Consider the following 26,552-nt stretch of genomic DNA (forward strand, 5'->3'; position numbering starts at 1 on the left):
ACTAAATGTAATTTAAACCTAACAATACAAAATCTAAACAGCCTGATTTGTTCCAAAGTTAGACTAAGCGATGAATAAACAACAGATTCAGCTACTTTTTCCCCCCACAAAGGGGTTCAAGTTTTAGATGGATGGTTGGCATCATGTTTGACTTAGATGTAGCCCATGAATCCGGATCTGTGTTTGTTAGATGAAAAAGCTTTCGCAAAAACCACAGCATGCTCTCCAGCCTTAAACTGTCCTTTGGAAAAAGAAAGAAATGTGTATATAAGGTATTACTCTGTCATGCCTGTCTGCAAAAGGCATGTGAAATGTTACTGAAATATTAAGTTGTCAGTTGCATCTATACACTGTAAAAAAAATTAAGTACAATCAACTTGGATGTTTAAGTTGCAACTTGCATTAAACTGCCTTTAAAAATTGAGTTGAATTTTGTATAACTTAAATTTTTTTTGGGAAAATTGCTTAACTTATTTTGATGAGTTAAAGCAAAACATATGTTGTCATAACTTTTTGATCATACCATTTTTTACAGTGAGAGAGGGAGTGTATCCGTCTACTTTTGTGCAAGGTCAAAGTCAAGATGTCCAAATGAAATGGTAAAACACTGCTCTCTTGTGGACATTCTCTGCTCAGAATGTATGTAGTCATGATGCATTTGTGAAAATAATTCCCCACTAGATTAGCTCTAAGAATTGATTTGATGTTGCTGTGAACTCTCAAAATAATTTGTACAACTGCCTCAAATTAGCTAAGACTTTATTTAAACTGGGTAGCAGGAGCGGTCTGACGTCCTATGAAGGACACGTCTGTTTTGTGTTTTCAGAAAATGCAGAGGCTTCACTCAAGGAGATTGGTTTTGTTGTGGAATGTTCCACTTGGTGGAGTTCCAGTCTGCACTTTTGAAGGCTTTTATAATTTGACTAATCCAGGAGATTGTATTTTGGCAAGAAGATGCTCCTCATGTTCTCATGATCAGACACTAACCAAAACAAGATTCATATTGTGTAGTGAAAAATATCTTACCTTAACTTGGCTTCTTAAATAGTTATGAGCAGTTATGGCGTCACGGAATACAATTCCTTTTAAAGATTATTAAAATAATGGCTAATCGTCCAAACGTTTATTACTGATAACTTTACACATGCTTAAAATGAGTTTTATGTGTAAAAGACAAATGAGAATAAGGATTAAAATGTGTGTTTATTGAAGTGATGTGGGAAAAAAAGGTAATGTATTAAATGAAAATATATGTTTTTATTGGCCTACATATTCTAAAAAAAATAAAAATAAAAATCTAACAGTGGATCAGGTGATCTTTTTCCACTTGTTTGCAACTGTGTGAAAAGTGTTTTTTTTTTTTTTTTTTACATTTATGAACATCTTTTTAAGCAACTTATTTTATAATTTTTTATTAAGAACTTATAGCACTACAAACTATCATATACGCTCATAATTAGGCTACATTTAGCAGAACATTTTGCCATATTGTTTCTACTGTAGATCCAAGATTGTTTGAGCTACAGAATGAATGAGTCTTTCTTGTTTTTGTTTCTTTAGACTTGTTGATTCAATAATTAAAAGGACATTTTTTTTACTTTAATTTACATAATGATACAGAAATTAAGACTTCTCGGAGACGTGTATCAAGCGGGCGCGCGCTGTAGTGATGATGACGCTTCGGGTCAAATACATTTAGGTTGACACAATTAACTCGCCATCGCCAGATATCATAGTTTATATCATATTGATAACCATTAAACTATTTATCACTAAAAGTAAGACGATAATAAAGAGACTTGTGTGTGCGTTTCACCTGCGCAAGAGGCCCTCAGAGGTGCGCGCGCGTGTGTTTTCCTCAGTATCCCGGCATGCACCGCTTTATTTAGTGTTGTATCTCCGGGAGATGACAGACACAGCCCTCTCTCTCTCTGCCCCGGCGAGGAGAAACCCCCCCGCGAAGCTCTCCTCTCAGCAGCCCGCAGACACCAGAACCAAGCCCATCTCTACCCATCAGCCACATACTAATCTCAGCCCGTCTTTCTGGTAGGTGTCGGCCGCATCTTTGCGCTTCGCTCCCGGTGTAACGCGCATCTCCGCTGCACCTGCTCGCGCTCGAGCCCGAGCCGCTGACTGATACAAGCGATGTGTTTCAAAGAATGCCTACTGTAGGCTACTACATTATTCTGAAAACAGTACTGGCACGTATAGTGTAAGTATGCAGCTTAGCGTTGACACAGATAGCAGTTGTTGTTGTTGTTGGTTGCTGCTTGTTGCGTATTTTCGGACGGATGAGGTCATTAATCGAGTCGAATGAGCCGGTGGCTGATTATTGTGACAGTAACTAGACGATGGTGAGGAAGATGGGTGTTATAAAGTGGAATATAGATGTCATTGAACACATTATTGACATTGACACATTCTGGCTGCTTGTTTTGGATGTTGTGTGTAGGATACATCCTGGAGCGGAATGCATTTTAGGATATTTGTGTTTAATTAATTATCATGATTGTCAGCTTACTTGTATTATATATAACAATGAACTGCTTTGATATAACTATCAATTGAATATTTTATATTTGTATAATATTTTTGTATTAATGCATCAACCTTTGTTTTATTCAAATGGTCTTGGTAACTGCAAATCTATAGATTTTACTTCGCAGATGCATATGCAGTATTGTTTTGAACACGTGCTGTCGTTTCTCCAATGTTCACAGGTTTTGAGCAAAGCGCAACAGACACCGTCTTGTGTTTCTAGCCTTTTGAATGTCTTATGATGTGTTATTTTTTAGGATGGTGGTTTATCTCGATTGTTGCGCTGTCCGCAATGCAGGTGCTGTTTATGACCCTGCTCATCCCCAGCCGTTCTCACGTGCATGTGTTGATGTGCACTGGCCAATCAGATGCTGCCATGAAAGTCCCACATTTTATTTAGCATGATTTTTGTACTGTCTTCTCTATATTTGCTCAATATTCAGTTATAAGTGTTTTATTCAATAATTAAATGATCTATAACAATATCTGATATTCAGTTGGTATTAATCTGCTGCTGTTTTTTGTGCAGTGCATAATATGTCATCATGTAGCTTACATCATGCAGGAGAATGAAGGCCTAGTGGGTGTGACTCAAGGGCCGGTCCTCTCCAAAGCACTGGATGTTTGTGTGTGCGAAGTGTCTATCGGTACTAGGATATAGCAGTGTTTTAGAGTCTCCTCTAACGCTGCAGCTCATTGATTATTAATGCAAGAGGAGAGAGAATTTGGAGGTCAAGAAAAAGAGCTGTTAAGGGAGAGAGTGAGAGACAGTATGGGGAGAAAGAACAACAGAGTTAAGTAGTAATGTCAGGGGGATTCTTTTGTCTCATGTGGAGCGGGGCGGGGGAGGCCTCACCCTCTGACTGAAGGGACCAACGTCAGTCAGATCAGAGCAAATGTCAGCATCAGCGCTCTAAAATGTCTACCAGCCCATAAATGGCCCCTAAAGGAGGGGCGAGGGAGTGAGTCGTGACATATGCCGTGGAATATCACTTCTAAAGTGCTTCCAGTGCCTGTGATTGAACGGTCAGTTTACGGTAAGCAGTGAGATACGGGATACAGATGGTGATGGGATGCACTCTGATGCTGATGCTTGCTTGATGCCTCAACAGTGAGTTATGATAGTGTTATAACACTCAGAATTTTTTTTATAAAAGCTGTTCCTGGGACAGTACCCTTTAAAAAGGTTCTAATATGTACGCTTTTGGTACCAAGTACCTTTGAGGTAATATGCACTATTTAGGTACAAAATGTGTGTCTTTTTAAAGGGTACCGCTCCAGTGACAGCTTTGGTAAAAAAAAAAAATTCTGAGGGTGTTCTATTAGGGTTATCTTTTGAAATATTGTGTGAATTTATAGACTATAATGTCAAATAGGATGCCTGTTGTGTTAAGGACTTGAATAATGGTCGGAGGCTTTAAAGAAAGGTGTCAATGAAATCCAAAAACAATGTAGGCTAATTGGAAAAAAGTGCTCTTCCTACATTTTTGCAGAGCTCCAAAAAACGTACGGATGCATACTATTCACTGTAGTTTACTGCTGAAATTAACACTATTGGCAGCGAAACACCAACAACTTTTATTTGCACTCACAAATAAGTCAAATAGAGTAATGGTATGCGTATTTGGCACGCTGTCCGATTAAAGGGCTCAGAGCTCGGTATTTGGCCCGAACCCAAAGTACTTCCCCGTATTCCTTGCTGTGGTAGGAACAGGCCAAGAGTGAGGAGTCGGGGTGGTGGAGGGATGCTGAAAAACTATCGAGGAATGTAAGTGAGTATGTAAGGTGAGTTGACTGTGTGTATAGGCTTCCTCTCATGCTGATAGGATAGACATGTTAATTGCTTGGATCACGTGCTCCTCTTGAACTTTGTTAATGAAAACATTTATTTTTTGACACAAATTATGATCACAGATTATCGATTAATAGTAGGGGTGTAACAATAGATCGTGTCACAATGTAGCGCAATACAAAAATGCTACAATATGTATCGTGTATAGTGACAATATGTATTGTGTATAGTTCACCCAAAATGAAAATTACTGTGCAGTTTTAGTCTCAGTACTGTGGGTCCTTATAATGCCAAATGTCTTATATTACCAATAAAAACGTGGCCTGCATTATTTTAAATACATCTAGTCAGTGAAAGAGTGCAAGCATTTTTGTCTAAAATAATTCTGTTTGTATTCATGAAAAATAAATCATGAATATTTTTATTCTGGTGTCACCATTGTTCTGTGCATTGGGTTAACAGCACCAAATCCAAGCCTATTCATTTACACACCCAATGTAATACCAAATTTAGCATTTTAATCAACAGTTCATTTTTTGCTTAACCTTTTACCATATGTCTTGGGAGTATCGCAATAATATTGTATCGTGAGTTCAGTATCGTGATATGTATTGAATCGTGACATGAGGGTATTGTTACATCCCTAATAAATAGCCTTATTTTCACGTGGTTCCTTGCACAAAACCATGTTATGGCCTCAACACTTTTACAATACAGTGCAATATTTGTAATACTAATATATTTGTAAACAAATAAATTTTTTCACTTGTACAAACTTGTGCTCGGTAGCTCACTTAAAAATATTAAGCTTGTATAGTCCTGGCTGTGAAAATGAGAGAAAAACAAAAACAATCCACAGACCGATCCACTGAGCACCAAAACACACCAATCATCAGTAGGGGGCGGATACACTTAATATCGGAAAAGCTTTCCATCGCTTGATGGGCGTTAGAGAGCGAGAAGGCCTGAATACAGAGGCTGCTTTGTTTCTGCTTAATACGTGAGTAACATTGCTTTTTACTAGAACCAAGGTATGCTGTTGTTGATTCATCCATATTAGGGCTGCACAATTAATCGCAATGAAACCGAACGAGATTTGGCAAAGGCTGCGATTATTTTATGCGCAGCTTGTCAGTGCAGTGCAGCTGATCGGTAGTAAATCCTGTTCCATCTGGACATCAGAGGGCGCTCTAACGCAGACACGCCAAATATGCCCCGCGGGAAATCCCTATCGCTGTAGCTGAATAAACAGAAGATTGAAACACTTTGATTGATTAAACATGACTTATAAACACACAACTGCCTTATTCAGAAGGATGCTTAACTGTCATTATAAAGTGAGTTTGGAGTAAAAGCATGTTATTAAATGTTGTCTTTTGTTGAACAAGAGGCTCATAAATGCTTATGTTTTGGAAAGATGTTTGCTTTTTCAAATGCACGTTATAAGTGACTCAAACTCACAGTGCTTTCAGATGGAGCAGCGTTTACAGAGTCGTACATCAATGACAAGATGCGCATAAAAAATAATCGCAGCATTTGCGATTTCAAAATCACGGTTTAAGTGCCATTACATGGAAATTGGGGTTAATCGTGCAGCCCTAAATATTCTATAATATAATCTATATTTGCTCGAATTGTCTGATACACCAATTGTTAGTGGGTTCCTGTGTCAGCGTGTTCATTATTTTAGGGGCGGAGCAATGAAGGGAGGGGTGTGTTTGTTTGTTTGGGTGTCAATTTCAAATATAAACAGTGTTGTTCGGAGATCGCTTACTGCACCTTTAACCCTTTAGCGACACTCACTGGACATTTCTCTTCCGAACTGCCGTGATACGTGCAACAACCGACGTAATAAAACGTTGCCAGATTTATGTTCATCTGTTTCAGATAAAACCCAACAAACGCTTAGTTAAACTCACTGGACATTTCAATTTGAAAGTGCGGCGATACGTGAGCACGTTTTTTCCAATGAGCCTGGGTTGAACAAAAGTCTGTCCACATAAAAAATCTAACAAGTTAATTTAGAAGTTTAGAATTTAGAACATTTTAAAACAAACAAATGGTATGATGCAAAATGAATAAGAAATATGTCAGATTCGGCACTTTTTCTAGGACATTAATCAAAGTGAATTTGAGATGTTGATCATGTGACTCTTTGTGCAGCTAGTCAGATGTTCTTGCTTTCATTGAAGCTCAAGATGCTCTTTGGATCTTCTCATAACAGTCTGGAGAACACGGTCATCAGGTTTAACACAAACGTTTGGAGTTCATGCAACCCGAGTGCTGCTGTCATTCAAGCAAAACCAAATTTTAGGAGCTCATTATATTATGTTGTTATGATGTCATGGCGAGTGCTGGGAAGGTCTCTTATTTCAGGAAGTGCTCATGTGATTTACTTGGTGACACCATCACTTGCAGTTGTACATTATTATTAGTATTACTCATAGTAGGCATACAAACCACTTCACTTTTCATTATTCATAAAATATTCATAGTTTTTGCCTTCTCCACGGAGCCTCGTAGTCTATCTCTTTCTGTCTTTAAGTAATGGAGGTCATCTGTCAAAGTCCTTTGTTATTTAGCTGTCGTCTTGAGCATTACTGTACCTTTTTTTAATCGTTTTAAGCACAGCAGGTTTGACCGTGGCAAAGTCACTCTGACTGTGTGTAATGTCTATATGCGCTGTGCTGCGAAAAAAACAGATGCGCTATTAATGACACCCAACTGTTTGTTATAAGTGGATTGTGTAGGTGTCCACCTACAGTATAACATGGAAGAACTGATGTTAAAAAATTATTCTTCATCAGGATGTGTATATATGAGCAATATGGAATTTTACAGTGATTTCTGAAGGATCATGTGACACTGAAGACTGGAGTAATGATGCTGACAATTCTGCGTTGACGTCACAGGAATAAATTACATTTTAAAATATATTTAAATAGAAAAAAGTTATTTCAAATTGTAATATTATTTGCACATGCATTTTTTATCAAATAAATACAGCCTTGGTGAGCATAAAAGACTTTAAAAACCATACATCGACCCCAAACTTTTGAACAGTAGTGTATATATTTCATTATATTTAATGAAGCTTATCATTTCATGGACCACCACTTTTCAAAATGGATGCAAACAACAAAAAGCGGGCTTATGTTATTATTAAAGACTTTTAAAATGTATTATTTTTATTATTTATAATTATTCATAATTATTTTAGTTTTGTCACAAAACTTGGGTTGGACAAATGAAATTCCTCTTTTGTGTGACCGTGTCGAGTTTATTTGAATTGCAAATCAGTAAATTCCTGTAATTCTAATTCAGCTTCCTGCGGGGTGCACTGGAGAGAAGACAGCAAGTGAATGAATAAAAGAGTGGGACAGAGTGAGTCTACTGGAGTCTTCTCTGCGCCGCACCCACAGCCTTCCATTACTCATTCATGCTCATAGGCTTTTCATGAGTTCCACTGACTAGCAGTCTAATCCAACATCGTCTTACCCTTTTTTAGCCATACCGTTCTTCAAATATATGCATGTTTTTTTTCCTCCAGAAACCCACAGTGCTTTTGTTTTACCTTACAGTGTTTAAAGCGATTCCAGTCTTCCCTTTGTTGTCTGTCTAGTGAAGGGCTGTGGTTAGTCTGTCAGAGTGAGACTGTGTTTAAAGCATCAGCTCCTGTCTTCTGATCAACCACACTACCAGTTTCGGCTGCTCCTTTTTCTCGTTTTCAACTTGATCTCATGAGAAAAACGTGACTATATGCTATATAAGTATAAATCACTGCAGCGTCCAGATGAAATGTCCACTGTGTGGTGCTAAAAGTGTCTAAAAGTCTGAATAGTGTTTCAATGTGAATGCACTTAGTCCTAACCCCATTCCTGACCAAAATCCTAGATTTTTAAATGTCATTTTTATCACTATTGCATTTGAAGTCGTTATTAACTTATAGTCTTCCACTGTAATCTTGATTTGTGTTTTGGGAGTAAAAGTGAGCATTAGTGCTCATTTCACTTGGAAACTGCAGCAGTTTGTTCCCGCAGTAATATTTTTCATATTTTGTAGTCATGTTTTTTTCCCATGAGAGCAGAATAGCAGAATGACTGTATCAATGCGGACCCTCAACATACCCCCGAGGCGCTTTCTCCTATCTTTGTGTTTCCCCTCTCGATTTGTCAGTTTTATTCTGTTGCATTATCATGATAGAAAGAAGTGCACCCAAAGGGAAGAGTCTGCCGAAATACAATGGCGGCAGTAAGATCTCTGTTAATAATTCATACTAAACACAGGGCTTTATGAGTACCCTTTTACTAAATCAAAGCCTTTCATAAGGAGCCATGAATGGGACATCTTCTGGTAGAAGCAAGAAAAAAATGAAACGTGTTAGATTAATAAATTAGCCCAAGTAAGTTTAATTTAGGAAGTACAAACTGGAATATGTTATATTAGGCTGGGCCAAAGTGTTTTTAAAAGGGTCATATCATGAGAAATTTAAGTTAGATTAGATTTTTGTAATAAGAGACAAACGTTTGGTGTACTGTAAATGTGATTTTGTTTATTGTGATTTTGATTGGATTGAGTTATGTCATTATTTGATCTGATTTCCTAGTTTGTCACCTAGGTTACCCATTAATTAATCATTCTGTTCAGCTGGTCTTGATTAGTTCCCTTTTTTTGCTCTTTGTATTTAAACCCTGTGTTTCATTCTGGTCCTTGTCTAGTGTTGTTTATATTAAAGGGTAGTTGTCTTGTTCTTTTTTACTCCTGGATTATTAAAAAAAGACTTTCTGCGTTCATCCTGAGTTGTGCGAGTTATAATACTCATGACAGTAATCTTATAACTTTAGAACGCAAAACTTCTGTCTCAGTTTTAAATCTTTTTTTCATGTAGATATTTTATTTAAACTGAGAAACTCAACATTACAAAGTTACGTTTCAGATATGACCAGAGAATTTACATAAAAGGCAAAGTCACAGCAGCGAAATTATTTAAAATAATCAACACGTTTTCTATAGTTTTTCCACTAAATGACCAGGAGGTCTATTTTTAACATAGTCGTTTTCATTTAATTTATATGCAATTTTTTTTTACTCTTATGCCCACCAAGCATTGTATCGTATTTTTATTTGGTAAAAATCGAATCTAAAAACAGTAATATTGTGAAATATTACAATTTAAAATAAAATGTAATTTTAAAACATAATCCTTTAGAAAACATTCTAATTGGCTGAATTAATGTCAATGAAACATTTCTTATTATCTGTGTTGAAAGCAATTTTGTGCTGTTTAATATATTTGTGAAAACCATGCTACTTTTTTAAAGGTTTTTTCAATGAATAGAAAGTTCAAAAGAGCAGCATTTAAATGTCTATACTGTCACTTTTGCAGACTTACTGAATAAAAAAATTGTTTTTCCCCCCAATTTAAAAAAAATATTTTAATATTTGAAAAATGGCATACAGAGACTGATGACAGTCAAACTAAGTGTGCAAACCTTAGCACTATTTTTACAACTCAAGTGTACATGACTCCATTATAGCATTTTTGTCTTAACACTTCCATAGTCATGAGGCAAGAAAGGATCGCAAAACTAATCAAATAACAATAATGGCCAGATAAGAAGCACAACGTGGCTTAATTTGAATCACCAGCTATATACCATAAATATTCAATACCACCCAGTCCTACATACACTTTAAGTGGATCAGAAAACTTCAAAGGCGAAAAATAAAATGATGAAATATGTATGATTCTCTTCTGGATGGGAGAGGATCCCTGAGCAGTTCGGGGTCTGTGGAAACCAGCGTTCACCCCCTTAAATCAATACTATCTCCCTCGCTTCTCTGCCTCATCTGAGAGGCATTACGTAATGTCAAACCATTATGCTGTCATTAGCTAAATATAGCTCTTTGTCCTCTCAGACAGAGGAACGGTGATTCGGGGAAGGGTTTGTGATATCCGGAGTAAACTTAATTTGATTGCTGTAATGTATTTGTGTGTGACAGTCTCCGTCACTCCATTGCATCAGACATGCATTTGTCTCTGAGTAAACCTCTCATCTGAGTGTAGCTTTAGCCAGCACTGTGGCGTGTGCTGTTTTAAAGAAGTACAGTAAAAATATTTCACTGCTGGTGAATTGTAGGAAGAGTGACTGGGGTGTTATTTTGAAGTATTTTAAAGGTTGTGTTATGTACTCTGGGACTTAAAGAGTGGCAGACATCTTGTTGATGAAGTCTCAGTTACAAGAGATTTAATTAAAGATGCTGTAAGTGATTTTTTTAATGAATGACACTTATAAAATGTCTCTATTACTGTACCTGACAGATCTGAATTGGATGTCCTGGAATGTCACACCTGTGTCTATTACAGCCCTGACTCTCTAAACTGCAAAGATGTGACTGCGGACCACAGTGAAATTCTTTTTAGATACTTTTTTTTCTTCCCGCAGTTGTTTTGTGTGTTCACCAAATAGGAGGTAGCAGAAGTATATTGTTCAAATTAAGCAGTATATTAACTTTATACAGTTGTTGGATTGTCATGCAAGAATGTAATTTTTTTTGTGTGCATTTTATTACTTTGGGGTTCACAATAGACCGATATTATTCCATTTTTTATTTGTAATAATTTCTTATAATTTAGATTACATATATAATGGAAGTCTTTAACATATATATATCTTTTTATATAGAAATCTTTTTTTCCCCACAAAATAATTTGGTAGTTTAAAAAGAAAAAGAAGTAAATATAAAATAATATTTTAAATATAATTAATTTAATATAATTTTAATTAATATAATATATTTGATTTAATATCATCCAGCTTTTGGCCATAATAACATGATAAATTATCAGCGAATCAGTATAATTTAGGCTATATCATTTTTATAGTCTCATCACTGTAGGGTGGGCTTTGGAGAGAAGGAGCTAGGTGTCTAATTGGCTTATGACTTTTTTATGCAAAAGGGTAATAACTGTCATAAGGCTGAATATTTGGTATGTTGTGTATGATCAGTATTTTCTATTCTTGTGTTTACAGGTGTCCTGGGCTAGTGTGTGTGCCCGTGTGAGTGAGTTTATTTCTACATGTGAGTGTGACCGTGTATCATCATAATGGCCTCGGCGAGTGTGACCTTGGAGAATCAACTGCACAGTGCGCAGAAGAACCTGCTGTTCCTGCAACAAGATCATGCCAACACATTAAAAGGGCTTCACGCTGAGATCCGCCGCCTACAGCAGCACTGCACAGGTACAAACACATGCCAATACACTTACAACATACAAACAAACATACACACACATACATTATTCAATTGTAAAATGTCTACAGTGAATAAAGCACTATAATCATTAAAAATGAAGTGTCTAATTTATTTAATGGCTCAAATTCTTATTATAATTACTTGCTTGCGTAAAATAGTTTTGCTGAGCAAAGACAAAATTAGGACGAAGACGGTAGGATGGGATTAGGATGTGACTCGAGCCGGATTTGAACTCGCCCACACACTTGCCTTCATGAAATGTTTCCAAGCCTGTGTATTACATGACAAGCAACTCTAGTATTAGTTTAATGATGTTGACATCGTGAGGTCACTTTGGTGTCAATTTAAACATCTGCATCAAAAACAAACGCAAGTATTTGGCACATATTGCACGTACATCTTATGCAGTCCTGCCACCAGCTCACCTCTCCATGCTAATAGAGTAAACAGTGCCACAGGGATTAATATTCAGGCCTGGGAGAATACAGTTAATCTCACTGAGGCTCGATCCTCATTAATGCTGCTTCACACTCCAATCAACATGATTTCTTGGTCCTATTGTTTGTAATTCATTAATGCACAAAAAAAAAGAATATTAATAATGAAAATTATTATTGTGTGCATAAAAAAAAACTAAAGCAAAATAGGAAAAGAAAGTCAACGTGAAATCCTGGTCCTTTTGTGTGTGTGGTTCATTAATGCACAAAACAAAACAGCAAAGCAAAACAACAAAACAAAACAGCATAATCAAACAAACAAACAAAAAACAACAAAGTAAAGCAAAATAACAAATAAAATCAAAGTAAAGTCAACCTAAAATCCTGGTCCTTTTGTGTGTGGTTCATTAATGCACAAAACAAAACAGCAAAGCAAAATAAAACAAACAAACAAACAAACAAAAAACAAAATAAAACAGCTAAGCAAAACAACAAAGTAAAGAAAAAAAAGAAGAAAAAAAAAATAATCAAATCAGTCAACATGAAATCCTGGTCCTATTGTGTGATTCATTAATGCACAAAAAAACAAAGCAAAGTAATGCAAAACAAAAAAGGCGTTTTTTTAAACAAAACCAAAAAATAAACAGCAAAGTAAAGCTAAACAACAAAACAAAGCAAATAAAATCAAAACAAAGTCAACATGAAATCCTGGTCCTTTTGTCTGCTGTTCTTTAACATGCTAAGCAAAACAGCACATTAAAGCATAGCAAATCAAATCAAAACAGTCAACATAAAATCCAGGTCAATATTCACTCAAAATTCAGACTACAGATTTGAAAGTTTGATGTTGTTTGACTCCCACATGCTCTTTTATCCCTGGCTGACTCTGTCTTCTGCTGCTCTCACTCTCTTGATCTCCTCCTGTTGCAGGTGATGTCTTGTGTCATGTGATCTTCAGCTGCTGTCATTGACGGTAGTGTGATTCTCTGTGCTGCCAGCCTAACATTTGATCTCTCTCTCTCCCCCCCTTCTCTCACACTCCTCCTTTTGTCGTCCTGTCCACTCCCTCTGTCCTCTCTTTTGTTTCACAGAACTGACATATGAGCTGACAATGCGGAGCTCAGATCCAGGCGGTAAGATTTCTCACGCGCACTTTGTGTGTCTGCATTCACACTCACATGTGGTCAGAACAAAATGCTTATGCAAGAGGGCTGTGTGTCAGGTGTTGCTAGGATGCTGTTAAAGTGCCAAAAATTCACCCAAAAAAAAAAAAAAAGTCAGATAGCCTGGTAGATGGACATACAACCAGGAGAAGAAAGGCCGCTCATATTTAGCTTCTTGTTTGTCTGGCAGTCTCTTTATTTATCTTCCACTGTCTTGCTCTCTTTGCAGAAGGTTGTAAATAAGACTTTTTTTGTTTTCCGCAAAGAAAGAGAACTGTGTCCCACAACAGCGCACATATACCACCACAGCCGTGCCTTGCAACCTGGCAACCAGCGACCAACCCAGCAAGCACACACATACACAGACATTTCCCTTTCTCTCCCTTTATATATTACCCTGTATAATATATGTTCGCCTTTTAGTCGCAACACAAACACACAATGCACTGATGAAACGTTTAGGCATCTGAACGCTCAACGCAGTTCCCACAGACATGACAAAACGACTGTACTGTAATGACTGACTGACTGTACATTATTATGTGTATTACACACCAACTTAACAAATACATACAAGTATTGATATTGATTGCAAAATGGTAAGAAGAAATAAAAGTCCATTATAAAAGAAACAAAGCAACAGCAAAAACACTGTAATTGACCAATCAGAATCAAGTATTCCAGAGAGCTTTGTAATATTGCTGTATAATGAATTTGTTTGACATTTGTTTGGCGTCTGTATGGTTGTTTGTGTTCTCGCATGCGGCAGATGTGAGCCAGTTTTGAGTCTAGCACAGGAAATGAGATTATGAATGACTGCGCTAATACAGCACTAATGCAAAAGGCTAATGCATCATCTGCAACCTGCTGACTAGATCCCTACGCTCATGTTCCTAACAATAGACCAACAGCACTGCCATACATCATAACACTTGTTTTTCATGTGCAAAGACGTTCACAAATGACACTAGAGGGTTTGTAAATGAGAATCGCATATTCAAAGATCAAGCATCACCCTAATCCAGCCATCATTTCTGTTACAGTTTAAACCCAGCTCTTGACTGAAGTAACGGCAGAAGGTTCATTCTCATTACACTAGCAATCTATACTGAAGCTGTCGCTTTGACCTCAGATGTCTGTACTGGAGTGTGTTTCGTGGTGGATATATTATGGTTGTCTAACTGGGTTTGTGTGTGAATTTGAAGGTGACCTCATTAACTTGTGTGGCTCATTAATTGCTAAGTGGTAATGAAGCGGTCAGGGAAAGTGAGAGAAAGAGAGCGCGTCTAAAAAAAAACATGTCTTAAACCAAACGCTTATATGCACTGCTTTTGGTAGATTGGGTCATTATGGAAATGATCTGTGTCTGTGTTCTTTAATTTGCGCGTCGTCAGTATTTCCACCACTCCCATCAGCGCTTTTTGGGAACTGTGCTTTCACACTAATTTGCCCTGTTTAATAAATCTGTCCCTTTTTTGGTAAATTTGCTTAAGTTTTCTTATTTATTTGATACATTTTGCTGATTTAGATTTTTAGTTACATGTGCTAAATATTTTGTTAAATTTCCTGATTCTATAATTATTTTTATTTTATTATTTTATTTTATTTTATATTATATTTTATTATTTTATTAGATTATTTTATTTTTATTTTATTTTGCAGTTACAAATACTTAGTTTTTGTAATGCAAATAAAGCACACTGAATTTAAATTGTGAGAAAGCAAGAGAGAAGGAGAGTACACGAGAGAGAGAAATCCTCCCCGGAGTGCAATTGTTTAGACTGTTACAAAGCTGAAGGTCAGTAAAGCAGGACACTGCTATTCCCTCAACCTTCATATCCATTAGCAGTGTAATGGGAGATAGGATCTGTGTCTGTGCCTGCCTTGCACACCCCCTCGCCTCTCTCTGAGGTGCCCCGTCTCAGACCCACCCTAATCGCCTGCTAAATACGTCTTTAACATGGCTTTTATAAGACTAAACCAATGTTCCAACGATTCCAAATGGATAACATGCTGTAAAAGATGCTTCAGAATTATCCGTGCAATTTCAGTGTCTATCCAGCTAAATTTATGGAGAAATCGATAATATCTGTGCTTAGCTAAGCTGAATGAGCTGTTCCCATAATACAACAAATGTTGTTTGTCAAAAGCTTAGCATCAGATCTTATGGGAGCGCTGGGAGAGAGTTCCTGTTCCTGGTTTGATGTTTCATAGCCATTAGTTTCTCAGAGGTAATTGGTTTATTGATATCTCATTCACAGTTCACTGCTGCCCTCTATAGGCTAATGTATAATGTTTTTTTGTTTTTCAGTTTGCAGAAATATCTTTATTTGAACGTATTATTTCAGACTTTGTTTTTAACACAATAGCTTTATTCCAAAACATAGTGATCTGCTTCTCTTCCTAGATAGGCAGCTGGCTTCTATGATCATCACTGAACCTCACAAGCGATCAATTTTACAAACTCAATATAGCTAATAACTCATGCGTCACACAAATAGCACTGGAGACTAGAGCTATTGATTTGAAATGGAGTTTGACGTTATAATTTTACTAAGCTAACAAGGCTATACTTTAATAAGCATTATACACAGCACACACAAATTTGATTAAATAGTCTTTTTTTAAATATACTGAAACTGTCAATACTTTTCAGTAGTGAATGAAACCAGCGTTTTGGATTTATTTTTCACTGAGGTTATTTTGCAGTGCTTTCTGGGATTGCCTTCAGTGAAGGATATATGTAATTCAAGGAGGTATTTTAGGAGATGCATAGGCAGCTTCATTGGGTTTTGGAATAGAGCAGGGCTCTTCAACCCCAGTCCCGGAGAGCCAGTGTCCAGCAGACATTAGTACCAATCCCAATTCAACCCACCTGCCTGTAATTTTCAGGTAATTCTAAATACCTTGATTAGCTTGTTTGCTTGTGTTTGGTGTGGGTTAGCGCTAAACTTAGCAGGACACTGGCCATCCAGGACTGGAGTTGATGAACCTTGGATCAAAGTATATTATATACAGTGGTGGTCAAAATTGATGGCACCCCTGATAAATATGATAAAAAAATGGCTGTAAAAAATAAATCTGCATTGTTTATCCTTTTGATCTTTCCTTCAAAAAATTCGCAAAAATCTAACCTTTCATTGAAGTAAAAGAATTGAAATTGGGGGGTAAATCACATTATGAAATAAATGTTTTTCTCCAAAACACGCTGGCTATAATTGTTGGCACCCCTAGAATTTTTTATGAGAAAAAATATCTCTGAAGTATATTCCCATTAATATTTACCTTTTTCAGCACACCAGGGTGACTAGGAACATGAAATTGTCCAGCTATGACTTCTTGTTTCACAGGAGTTTAAATATGAGGAAACACAAAGGCCAAATTCCCTGAATCATCCATCACAATGAGTAAAACCAAAGAATATAGTTCTGATGTGCAGCAAAAGATTGTTGAGCATCACAAAATAGAAAGTGGCTGTAAGAAAATATCTAAAGAATTGAAAATCCCCATTTTGACCATCAGGGCAATAATTAAGAAGTTATAATCAACTAAAGATGTGACGAATCTGCCAGGAAGAAGGACGTGTGTCTATATTGTCTTAATGCACGGTGAGGAGGAAAGTTTGAGTGGCCAAAGACTCTACAAGGATCACAGATGGAGAATTGCAGAGATTAGTTAAGTCTTGGGGTCAGAAAGCCTAAAAATAAATTATCAAACAACTCCTACATCCCCACATGTTGTTTGGGAGGGTTTCAAGAAAAATCCTCCTCGCTCCTCCAAAAATAAACTCCAGCATATTTAGTTGTCAGACACGACTGGATCTTCAAAAGGGACCGGATTCTGTGGTCAGATGAAACAAAAAAAGGGCTTTTTGGCAGCAAACCCACCAGATGTGTTTGGTGCAAACAGGGATGAAGAGTACCCCATGCCTACGGTTAAATATACTGCTGGATCTTATATGTTGTGGGCCTTTTTATTTACTGGAGGTCCTGGACATCTTGTTCAGATACATGGTATTATGGATGTATCAAATACAAAATACAAATACAAACAGATAAAAAATCAAAACCTGACTGCCTCTGCTAGAAATCTTATAATGGGCCGTGGTTGGATCTTCCATCAGGACAATGGTCCAAAACAAACATCAAAATCAACACAAAAATGGGTAACTGAGCACAAAATAAAGCTTCTGCCATGACCGTCCCAGTTCCCTAACCTGATGAGTGGAGTGAACTGAAGTGAAGAAGCACCAACATGAACTTGTGAATCTGAAGGATCTGGAGAGATTCTGTATGGAGGAATGGTCTCTGATCTCTTGTCAGTTATTCTCCAAACTCATCAGGCATTATAGGAGAAGACTCAGATCTGTTATCTTGGCAAAAGGAGGTTGCAAAAAGTATTTAATAACAGGGTGCCAACAATTATGGCTAGCGTGTTTTGGAGAAAAACATTTATTTTATAATGTGATTTACCCCCCACTTTCAATTCTTTTACTTCAATGAAAGGTTAGATTTTTGTGAATTCTTTGAATGAAAGATCAAAAGGATAAACAATGCAGATTTATTTTTTACAGCCATTTTTTATCATATTTATCAGGGGTGCCATCAATTTTGACCACCACTGTATGTGTAAAGCATCCCTTTAAATGTTTGCGTGTATCATCTTTCTCTCTCTCTCTATCAGATGATGGCGAGGCTCGCTGCAGAGAGCTGCACCAGCGCTGTGAGGAGCTGGAGGCTCAGCTGAAGGCTAAAGAGCAGGAGAACACTGAGCTCCTGCGGGATCTGGAGCAGAAGAACGCCATGATCTCAGTGTTGGAGAACACCATCCGTGAGCGAGAGAAGAAATACCTGGATGAGTTGAAGTTGAAGAGCCATAAGTTGGCTGTGCTGTCCGGAGAGCTGGAGCAGAGAGCCAGCACCATCGCCTACCTCACCTCCCAGCTCCACGCCACCAAAAAACGCCTTCTCGCCGGCGGGACGGCAGGTATAAGCCCCTCCGTCAGTCCCGTCAGCTCTTTCAAACCCAGCCCCCCTCCCGCTCCAGTGCCCGTGCCGTCGGGAAACGACAAGGACATCCGGCAACCCGAGACTCCCCGCAGGCGCATGCGCAAAAGCCTTTCGCAGCCGCTGCACTCTGAATACACAGAGCTGTACCGGTTGGGCGCCACAGACGGCCGTAGGGTGGTACTGAGAGATTCGGTAGATGCCATGCCAGATCCTACACCATTCCTGCAAGCCAGAGAGCCAGCGGCCCCTGCAGAGCCTCAACCGGTGCTGCGGGAACGCCCCTCTGTAATCCCGCCCATCGCTTCTTCAGCCACACCCCCTGCGCCTTCAAGCCCCGCCCACATCCCTGTGCCTCCGAGCCCTAGGAATAGTCCAGCGCGGGACGGACCCCATCCCCGTGCTAACGCGCATATAGGAGTGGCGCATCGGATCCACCGCTCACCCTCATCAGGAGGAGGAGCAGCTCGGAAACAGGCGGAGGTGGAGACCCTCGCCGTGGACCAGGTCAATGGAGAGCAGGTGGTTCGCAAACGCTCAGGCGCAGACAGAACTGTTTAAGACTGACAACTGCGCACATTTACACATCCTAAAACATAGTATATCAACATAGATGTATTAAGACCAATGCAGTATATGCGGAGCTCTGTGAAAACACACACACACACACCCATACAGATGCTCAAATCATCAATGCATCACTTGTCAATAAACGTATCAAATACAAACACACCCCTTAATACACTACGGATAGATATAGACAACTAACAAACACAGTCACACAGCACAAACTTGGGAAACGCTGAACAATACACACTGGCGAGGTTTAGGCAAAGACTGTTTTTCCGGGAATGTGAGAGAATTTGAAAGATTGAGAGACTACGGATGGCAGCAAGAGCTTCTGTATGTCCTGCTGCTTTTTATGCAACACTGTATAAACGGAAAGACTTTTGTTCATGGTCATTTGAATAACGTCTTTGTCTCACGTCGGTTGAGAAGGAGAACTGTGAGCATGCCAAATGATTGTTTTCCTGTTTTCCTTTCCCATTTGACTTTTAGCCTCTTTTTTTTGCGCGTTCTGTTCTTCTTGTCATCAATGTCCCGCTCTGCTTTACTCAAGGTGCAAACACACACACACACACACACACATACGCACACACACACACACACACACACACACACACACACACACACACACACACACACACACACACACACACACACACACACACACACACACACACACACACTCATATATTGCCAAATGTCGTCATTGCCTGCTGATTTAATGTTCTAATGCATATTCATATCTACTCATATTTATTCATGAGCACTGCAGTAGTACTGGAATCTCCACCCTCCTTCAGCTCTCCTTCCCCTCTCACTCACATATCTACTGGCTAATGTGAACAATCCTGCTGCTCCTTATTAAACTCCTACTGAAATAACCGTCTCAAAGAGGTCACTTCTATTCATAATCTCATTGCTGCACTTACCTTTATTAATAATACTCTGCGCATAAAAATTATTAAAGATGTTGTGTAGGGTGAAAAAAGTTGGAGCTGCATTATCATATATTGGGAAATAATGCCTCCTGCTTATTCTAAACACAGAGGGTAAATATTTCTGTGAATATCAAGTATAAGAAAAAGCTGTTTGTTAGGGTTATTTTGCACATGACATGTTTTTGGGATCATGCATTAAAGGAATAGTTCACCCAAAAATGAAAGTTATTTTATTTTTTACTCAGCCTTATGTAATTCAAAGGATATATAGTATATTTAAAGTGTAATGATCTTTGTTTTATTTATTACTATTCATTATTATTTATATGCAGTTTTAAAGAATGAATACTTTTATGGCACTTTTGGTTCTTTTTTTTTAGGCTTGAAAGCTCCGGACCTCGTTCACTGTAATTGCACTAGTTGCATGAACACCAGTTCATTCTTTATTTATTTTTTATTTATTTTTTATCCATTGAAGAAAGAAAGACATAAAGGTTTGAAATGACGATGAATAAATAATGACAGATTTTTTGGGGGGTGAACTATCCCTTTAAAACTTGACGTTTGCCTTGTTATCCTCACACTTCCTCCCAGTTCTCATTATTGTTATTTGAAGAAAACAGCTTGTGCTTCAGATTCTATGACTCTCATTTCGCACAAGTTTATTCTGATCTATTTCACGTTTCAGATTTGGTTTTTAAGTTTGCAGATAGAGAGAGGAAGCTGGTTGAGCGCTAATACACACCTAATGTAACCGCTCCATTCATACTGTATATGTTTCACATGTTAAAGGGATAGTTCACTTTGAAATAAAATGTTGGTATGTTTTAGCTTACCTCAAGGGCATCCAAGATGTAGGTGTCTTTTTTTCCGCAGTAGTTTCAATTTTGATATTTTTAGGTCAAACCGTTCTTGTCTGTCAGTCAAATAATGCAGGTCTATGGTCACCACCTCAAAGAGCATGCACAGAGTCCAAATTAAAACAGTGATCTGAGGGCGCGGGCTGGTATAGATATATACACTAGATATCGCCTTGGCTACGGTTTCGTTCCAATGAACTGCAGTAGCCAAGGCGACATCTATTGTATATATCTATACCCGCCCGCGCCCTCAGATCACTTGGACGTGGCTGTGTTCAAGAGGTAACAACGATATAAATACTGTTCGTTTTCTCACACAAACCGCTCGTTTCGTGTCTTAGGCCATCAATGTGTACTTACGATGGGGAATTGTTTAATTTGGACGATGTGGAATTGTTTTAATTTGGACTCTGTGCATGCTCTTTGAGGTGGTGACCATAGACCTGCATTATTTGACTGACAGACAAGAACGGTTTGACCTAAAAATATAAAAATTGAAACTTGTTTTTGCCCTTGAGGTAAGCTAAAACATACCAAAATTTTATTTCAAAGTGAACTATCCCTTTAAGTGTAATCATTTCTGTTTATATTACTCTATGATGTACATTTAAAATTCTTGACTGAGAATCAGAAACAAAAAGTCTGATATGGCCAGAGCGAAGAACATGGATTTGAATGTATGTTTTACTTGAATCAAGCTTCATTTACCCATATTTCCTGCTGAAAAATCCAGGTATGTTTTGCATGCTGGGAAAAGGGGTAGGGATACTTAATGGATCACATAATGAGGATTAAGTTTGATACTTGCATGTCTCGCCCATTTGAATAGAAGTGTCCTAATGCAATTTGTCGAGGCTCCAGTTGATCTGTGCTGATGTTGTCTTGATGAGAGAGAACCAGTTGGAGTCAGAGGACTTTGGTGAATGGAAAAACAAGACCGCAGCCTGGCACAAACTTAGGGGTTCTTAGAAGACTTCTAGCTCAGCATCATCTTCACGTCAGAATTTCTCCGAATCCACCTTTGATCGACGCACCAGATGTCACACCTCCAGGAGGTCAGTGAGCCAAGGGTAACTTGTGCTTTTAGAGGAAAACTTTATGATCCTTTATCTTTGAGCATGGTGTTTTGCATATGTAATTTGTTTGGGTGTTGATGGAGAAACTTAAAGATTCTTAGAATACTAATATTTTGCACAGGTACCGACTTGTAATATAAACGATCATTCAAGAAATTAAAATAGAAACTTTAGATACCTCACATGGTATATACATATACAGTATGTGATCTTGATGAAGTAATTAAGGTTAAAACATTCAAAGAGTTTAGAATATATTAATACATGGGCAAAACACTATAAAGAAACAAATGCTATGAAATGTGGATATATGATTGTGCTTATCACAAGCAAGGTGCTTATAAATAGAGGGTTTAGGATTAGAATGGACGGTATAGAAAAAGGGTACATTTGTCTATTTCAAAGTGAATTTAGAATGAAATTCTACATTCCTTTGAGTTGTAAACCAGTCTTATCAGAACTCTACCTCATGGTTTGCTTATGGGTGAGGGGTATTGTGGATTATTTGTTAAATATAACAAATAATTGTGAGCTATACCAGCATGGAAAGTGGGATTGTTGGTAGGACCAACATGGATTTTATGCTGGTTTATGCTGGATTTTCCTGCGTATCACTCCCACGAAATGAAAAATGACAAAAAGTTGAGTATTGTAGGAATTATATTTCATTTATTTTAGCAGTACAAAAATAAACATACACACTGATAAACAGATCTAAGAAGGTGTACAAGCGAAAGCAATGAGATCTTACTGGTTTAAGCCAATCAGCTGGTTGGTAAATCTTTAACAAGATTTGCTCTCGACTCGAAACACATTATTGTTAATGTGATTTTACCATAAGCCTTGTTTTATTTTGAATGTTCGCTGACGTAAATGGCAGGAACAAACAAATTAAAACATTGAGAAGGTTGAAAAGGTTCAGAGAACTAAACAATCAATGAACAATATACAGGAAATATCCATGATGCTCTGAAAAACTCTTTAGATAATAAACTATACCTGCTCTTTATCATATATTTTAAATGGTACAAAATAACATTATTCAAGGAAACTAAATGATGAAAAATCTACATTTTTCATAAAAAAAAAAAAAACATCAATCTGATGTTTAAATAATGTACAAACTTCTTTCTTCAGGCTTGTGCTCATCATAACTCTCTTCCAAGCCAAACCACAGGAAACAATGTAAATGGACGTGGTCTATTTCTCGGGCAGAAATCCTTGATAGTGATGTTTAATTGCATTTAGTCCGTGTTTTAACACTGCATGTCACATTTTTATTTAGTTAGACTATTTTTTTATTGACAGATGCAAGAAGGTGCCCAAGAATGACCTGTGAAATTCCCAAAAGTGCCCTTTATGACAGAAAGTACCCAAGTAAGAATGACATCACGAGTCCCAATACTGTCACGCAGTTATAAAGGGGTCCGGCACTGGCAGCACCCGTGTAGTAATCCACATCTGTCTCGTTGTGATCTCCTGAATGCCCACCACCATGCCCGTGTCCATACCCGTGCCCATACCCAGCGCCATAGCCTCCGTGTCCTCCATACCCTCCGTGCCCGTACCCGTATCCGGGTCGAGCCATTGAGCTCAAGCCGTGGCCGACCAGCATTCCCCCCAGAGCTCCAGCGGCAGCCGCTCCGGCTACCTTCCCAGTGCTGTGTCCCGGGGAGCCTCCGGTGTGGACAGGTGGGGCACGGTAATGCCCTCCGCCTCCTCCTCCACCCCAGCCCGCACGACCAGAGCTGCTGCCGCCCCATCCTCCACCTCGACCCCCTCCACGGCCGAAGCCCCCGCCCCGACGCGACTGGACCGCCGGGAGCATCACAGTCAGGAGTAACAGGCAGTTCAGCAAAGAGAAGATTTTATAATGGGAAGACATGCCCGGAGACGCTGTGAAAACAGAAGGTCAGAGGTTGACTACATCCACGTGTACTGTGTAGACTGGATACAATGTACTAGATGAGATCATCTGAACCGTGTGTGCATGCACACACTCTTTGAAAGAGTTCAACATAATCCGGAAAACCAATAAGTCTTTTGACTCGTCGGTCACAATGAGATTTGTCCCTCAGTGATTAGTGGACACAGAGGACACAGACAGTGTCATGAGACGGATGCAGACAAAGCCAACAATGCCACGAAGAGAAATTAGTCTCATTTACTAAAATGTGTAGAGGCTCTTAACGGCAAAAAACTGTATTTTGTCTTGTATTTCAGTAAAAAAATAAATAAAAAAAATCCTTAAAACAAGACGAGTGTTTTAAGTGGTACAAACTGTTTTCAGATATAACTTTTTTAATATGAATATTAGTAATTTTAGTACCCTATTGGCAAGTCTTTTAAAATTATTTTCAAGGATATAATAATGAATATATCAATTATTATAATTATTAATGATTAAGGAAAAATAATGTCATTAATCAGTATTGTGTGTGTATATATATATTGACTAGATACGTTCTTGACTAGAACTTGAGAACCTTATGATCTTCCACCATGATGCACTATAAAATATCTCTATGAATGTTATGATCTAGAGTCAGACAATGAAATGAGCAGCACATGATCTTTACAGAAACTGGGCCGCCAGTCCGGCAGCTTTAGAAAGCCAATCTGTTTTCGTTCAGTGTTTGGTTATCTCATAAGAAGAATATTCTCGTTCCCTGCACAAATCACACACGTACAACAAGACTTTGTTCATTTTCAAAATCGTTCGATTTTGGACTTTAACAATTGAATGATTTTAAAAATGTATAAGGTCACAAGGACCCTAATGTAAACCACTGGAATTTCCATCAAAAGCTAATGTTTTCATTCAATTATCTTCATTGACATGATATACAAGCATTTGATTTAAAATATGAACAGAAATAAACAAGAATACAGCATTCTGCACTAGAAAACCAAATTTTCAAGTATGGGTATTGTACTTTCCTTCAGAAATAACAATAAAAATAATTGTGCATATAGTAGATATTCTTATAAAATAGAATAGTTTAGTTCCTCTAAAGGAGAATACACTGACTTACGTTGAATACGTGTCTGGAGGAAATGTATTTTTGGAAGGTTCAGGATGGCTGTCCAAGTGTCGTCCTCCTCTCTAGTCTGCTGTGCTTGAATGGATGAGAGTACGAGACAGAACTCACACATTTACACGTACACAGTGGCATTAACTGACTGCTGCTCATTCTCTGATTGGCTGAGCGAGTGAACCTACGTCGGTCCGTCTCACCGGCATAGGATCAGAACACTGCTCTAATCCATCAACAGGATTAAGAAAGTCTATGGATTTGACATACGTGTTTAGGCCCAGGGGTCATAGTGTGGGGTCGTTGTGTCTCTCCATGAGCTCAGAGATGGTTAGGTAACACATTAGAGGACCTACAGTCAAATCATGTGGAAGACTGAGAGTTCTTAAAGTACATTTTAAGAACATTTAAAGTACATTTTGAAGTCCAAAAGTCTGAGAAGACACAAATGTAAAACAGAACCCAGATAACATACATATCCAGGCCTCATCTAGGCTAACTGTTACATGTGGCTCAGTTCCGGCAGCAGAAAAGGTCATGGCCTGAATCTGACCCACACACATCAAGCCGGTTTTAGTGTGACTCAGGTCGAGGCATTGCCGTCATTCCATGCGGTATGTGGGCCAGAGGATGTCATTTGCTATCTGGGTACTGTGGGTAGCATTTTAACTTTCTGTCTTTTGGACTCTCACTGCTAAATCCGTAGTGTGCTGATTCACAATTATGTGTAGACCTAGATAACCAATATGATGCTAGAAACGTAAAGTGTCATAATATCAAGATGTATTTAGGCCTACTCTATGTAGATGGAATGTATGGAAGCCTGTTTCCACCACATAATAAAAACAAAATTGCGACTTTCCCCCCCCCCCTCAAAATTATGCAATAAAAACTTGTATATAACTCTCAATTGCGAAAAAAGATATAGTTGTGAAATAAAAAGTCGCGATTACTCTTTTTATTTTTCATTCAGTGACGAAAACAAGCTTCCATAGTAGAGGCTAATAATGCACATTACTAGGGATGGCCCGATACCGATACTGGCATCGGGGATCGGGCCGATACTGTCCTCAAATACTCGTACTCGTACTCATAAAAATTCGCCGATACCACGCACCGATACCACGGTCCATTTTGCGAAACGAAACTGGCCGCCGCGAGTGCTTTGTCGAGGTGAACTGAGGCATAGACGCGCGAGCTGGTCGAGCACATGCCTTAGTTTAAACAGACGAGACATCAGTGGAAAGTTTGTTCAGTCGGATGTCAATGGCAACGAAATTAAACGAGGCATGTAGCTTTAGCTTATTATTAACGTTAACTGACGAGAGAGAGAGACAGAGAGAGAGCGAGAGAGCGAGCGCACTTCTGTTGAATGCTCTTGATTGCTGATCGTTCACTCAGCACATGTTATTTGGATGAAAACTAAATCGTATATGTAGCCTAAGTAAAGTAAAACATGAACTGTTACCTGACTGAAGTATAACGAGTGGTTCCCTACGTTATTACAGGACGTGTGCAGGTTAAGAAGTTTCATGAACGCAAACATCCGAAGCGCGCGCCCCACAAACCAGCGTCTCAGCGCGAATACTGAATTAAATTGTCTTTCACGTCTTGCGCTTGTACGGATGAATTCACACACAATGTAATAACGCCCGTCTTGGTGAGTATCCTATAGTAAACAAAGTCGGTTATATCTCAAATTAACGTAGCATGTTCAAGTGCGGTCTGTGCGTTCGGTCTTAAAGGGGCAGCAGTTTGATAAATCTGCTTCTGTGTTTTAATGCTAATCAAACAAAGGAGAAATAAATACTCACTGCTCTTGACTAAATAGGCTACCCTTTTCAACTTTAGAAAATATCCATCTATATATAATTCATACAGTA

The 26,552-nt window shown here is 38.3% G+C and overlaps 2 protein-coding genes across 5 annotated transcripts; one reads left to right on the forward strand and one right to left on the reverse strand.

The window, feature by feature from the left end:
* Nucleotides 1–1,708: 1,708 nt before the first annotated feature.
* Nucleotides 1,709–19,879, forward strand: ccdc92 (coiled-coil domain containing 92). 4 transcript variants are annotated; one of them, XM_082188257.1, is made up of 4 exons: nt 1,709–2,212; nt 11,365–11,574; nt 13,116–13,157; nt 17,871–19,879. In XM_082188257.1, exons 2-4 carry the CDS (start codon nt 11,439–11,441, stop codon nt 18,752–18,754), a joined length of 1,062 nt encoding a protein of 353 aa, XP_082044383.1. In that variant the 5' UTR covers nt 1,709–2,212; nt 11,365–11,438; the 3' UTR covers nt 18,755–19,879. The 4 variants fall into 4 exon arrangements, with proteins under 4 accessions (XP_082044383.1, XP_082044382.1, XP_082044384.1 ...); XM_082188256.1 differs by having other exon boundaries at nt 1,711–2,046; nt 17,871–19,878; XM_082188258.1 differs by lacking the exon at nt 1,709–2,212 and adding an exon at nt 2,223–4,323.
* Nucleotides 19,880–22,297: 2,418 nt separating this feature from the next.
* prnpa (prion protein a (Kanno blood group)) lies at nt 22,298–25,614 on the reverse strand. The gene is made up of 2 exons (XM_082188128.1): nt 24,670–25,614; nt 22,298–23,530 (listed from the first exon to the last, which is right to left on the reverse strand). The coding sequence occupies exons 1-2, from the start codon at nt 24,788–24,790 to the stop codon at nt 22,992–22,994; spliced, it is 660 nt and encodes a 219-aa protein (XP_082044254.1). The 5' UTR covers nt 24,791–25,614; the 3' UTR covers nt 22,298–22,991.
* Between the last annotated feature and the right edge of the window lie 938 nt (nt 25,615–26,552).

Source organism: Leuciscus leuciscus (assembly GCF_965113295.1).
Source record: "Leuciscus leuciscus genome assembly, chromosome: 13".
In the NCBI taxonomy this organism is placed as follows: domain Eukaryota; kingdom Metazoa; phylum Chordata; class Actinopteri; order Cypriniformes; family Leuciscidae; genus Leuciscus; species Leuciscus leuciscus.

Bases quoted from the DNA above. Each gene is read 5' to 3' on its own strand.
- ccdc92 (XM_082188257.1), top strand. From the start codon at position 11,439: ATGGCCTCGGCGAGTGTGACCTTGGAGAATCAACTGCACAGTGCGCAG. The intron at 11,575-13,115 runs GTACAAACACAT...TTTGTTTCACAG, and splicing joins CCTACAGCAGCACTGCACAG to AACTGACATATGAGCTGACA. The intron at 13,158-17,870 runs GTAAGATTTCTC...TCTCTCTATCAG, and splicing joins GCGGAGCTCAGATCCAGGCG to ATGATGGCGAGGCTCGCTGC.
- prnpa (XM_082188128.1), bottom strand. From the start codon at position 24,790: ATGTGTGAGTTCTGTCTCGTACTCTCATCCATTCAAGCACAGCAGACT. The intron at 23,531-24,669 runs GTAAGTCAGTGT...CTGTTTTCACAG, and splicing joins CCTCCAGACACGTATTCAAC to CGTCTCCGGGCATGTCTTCC.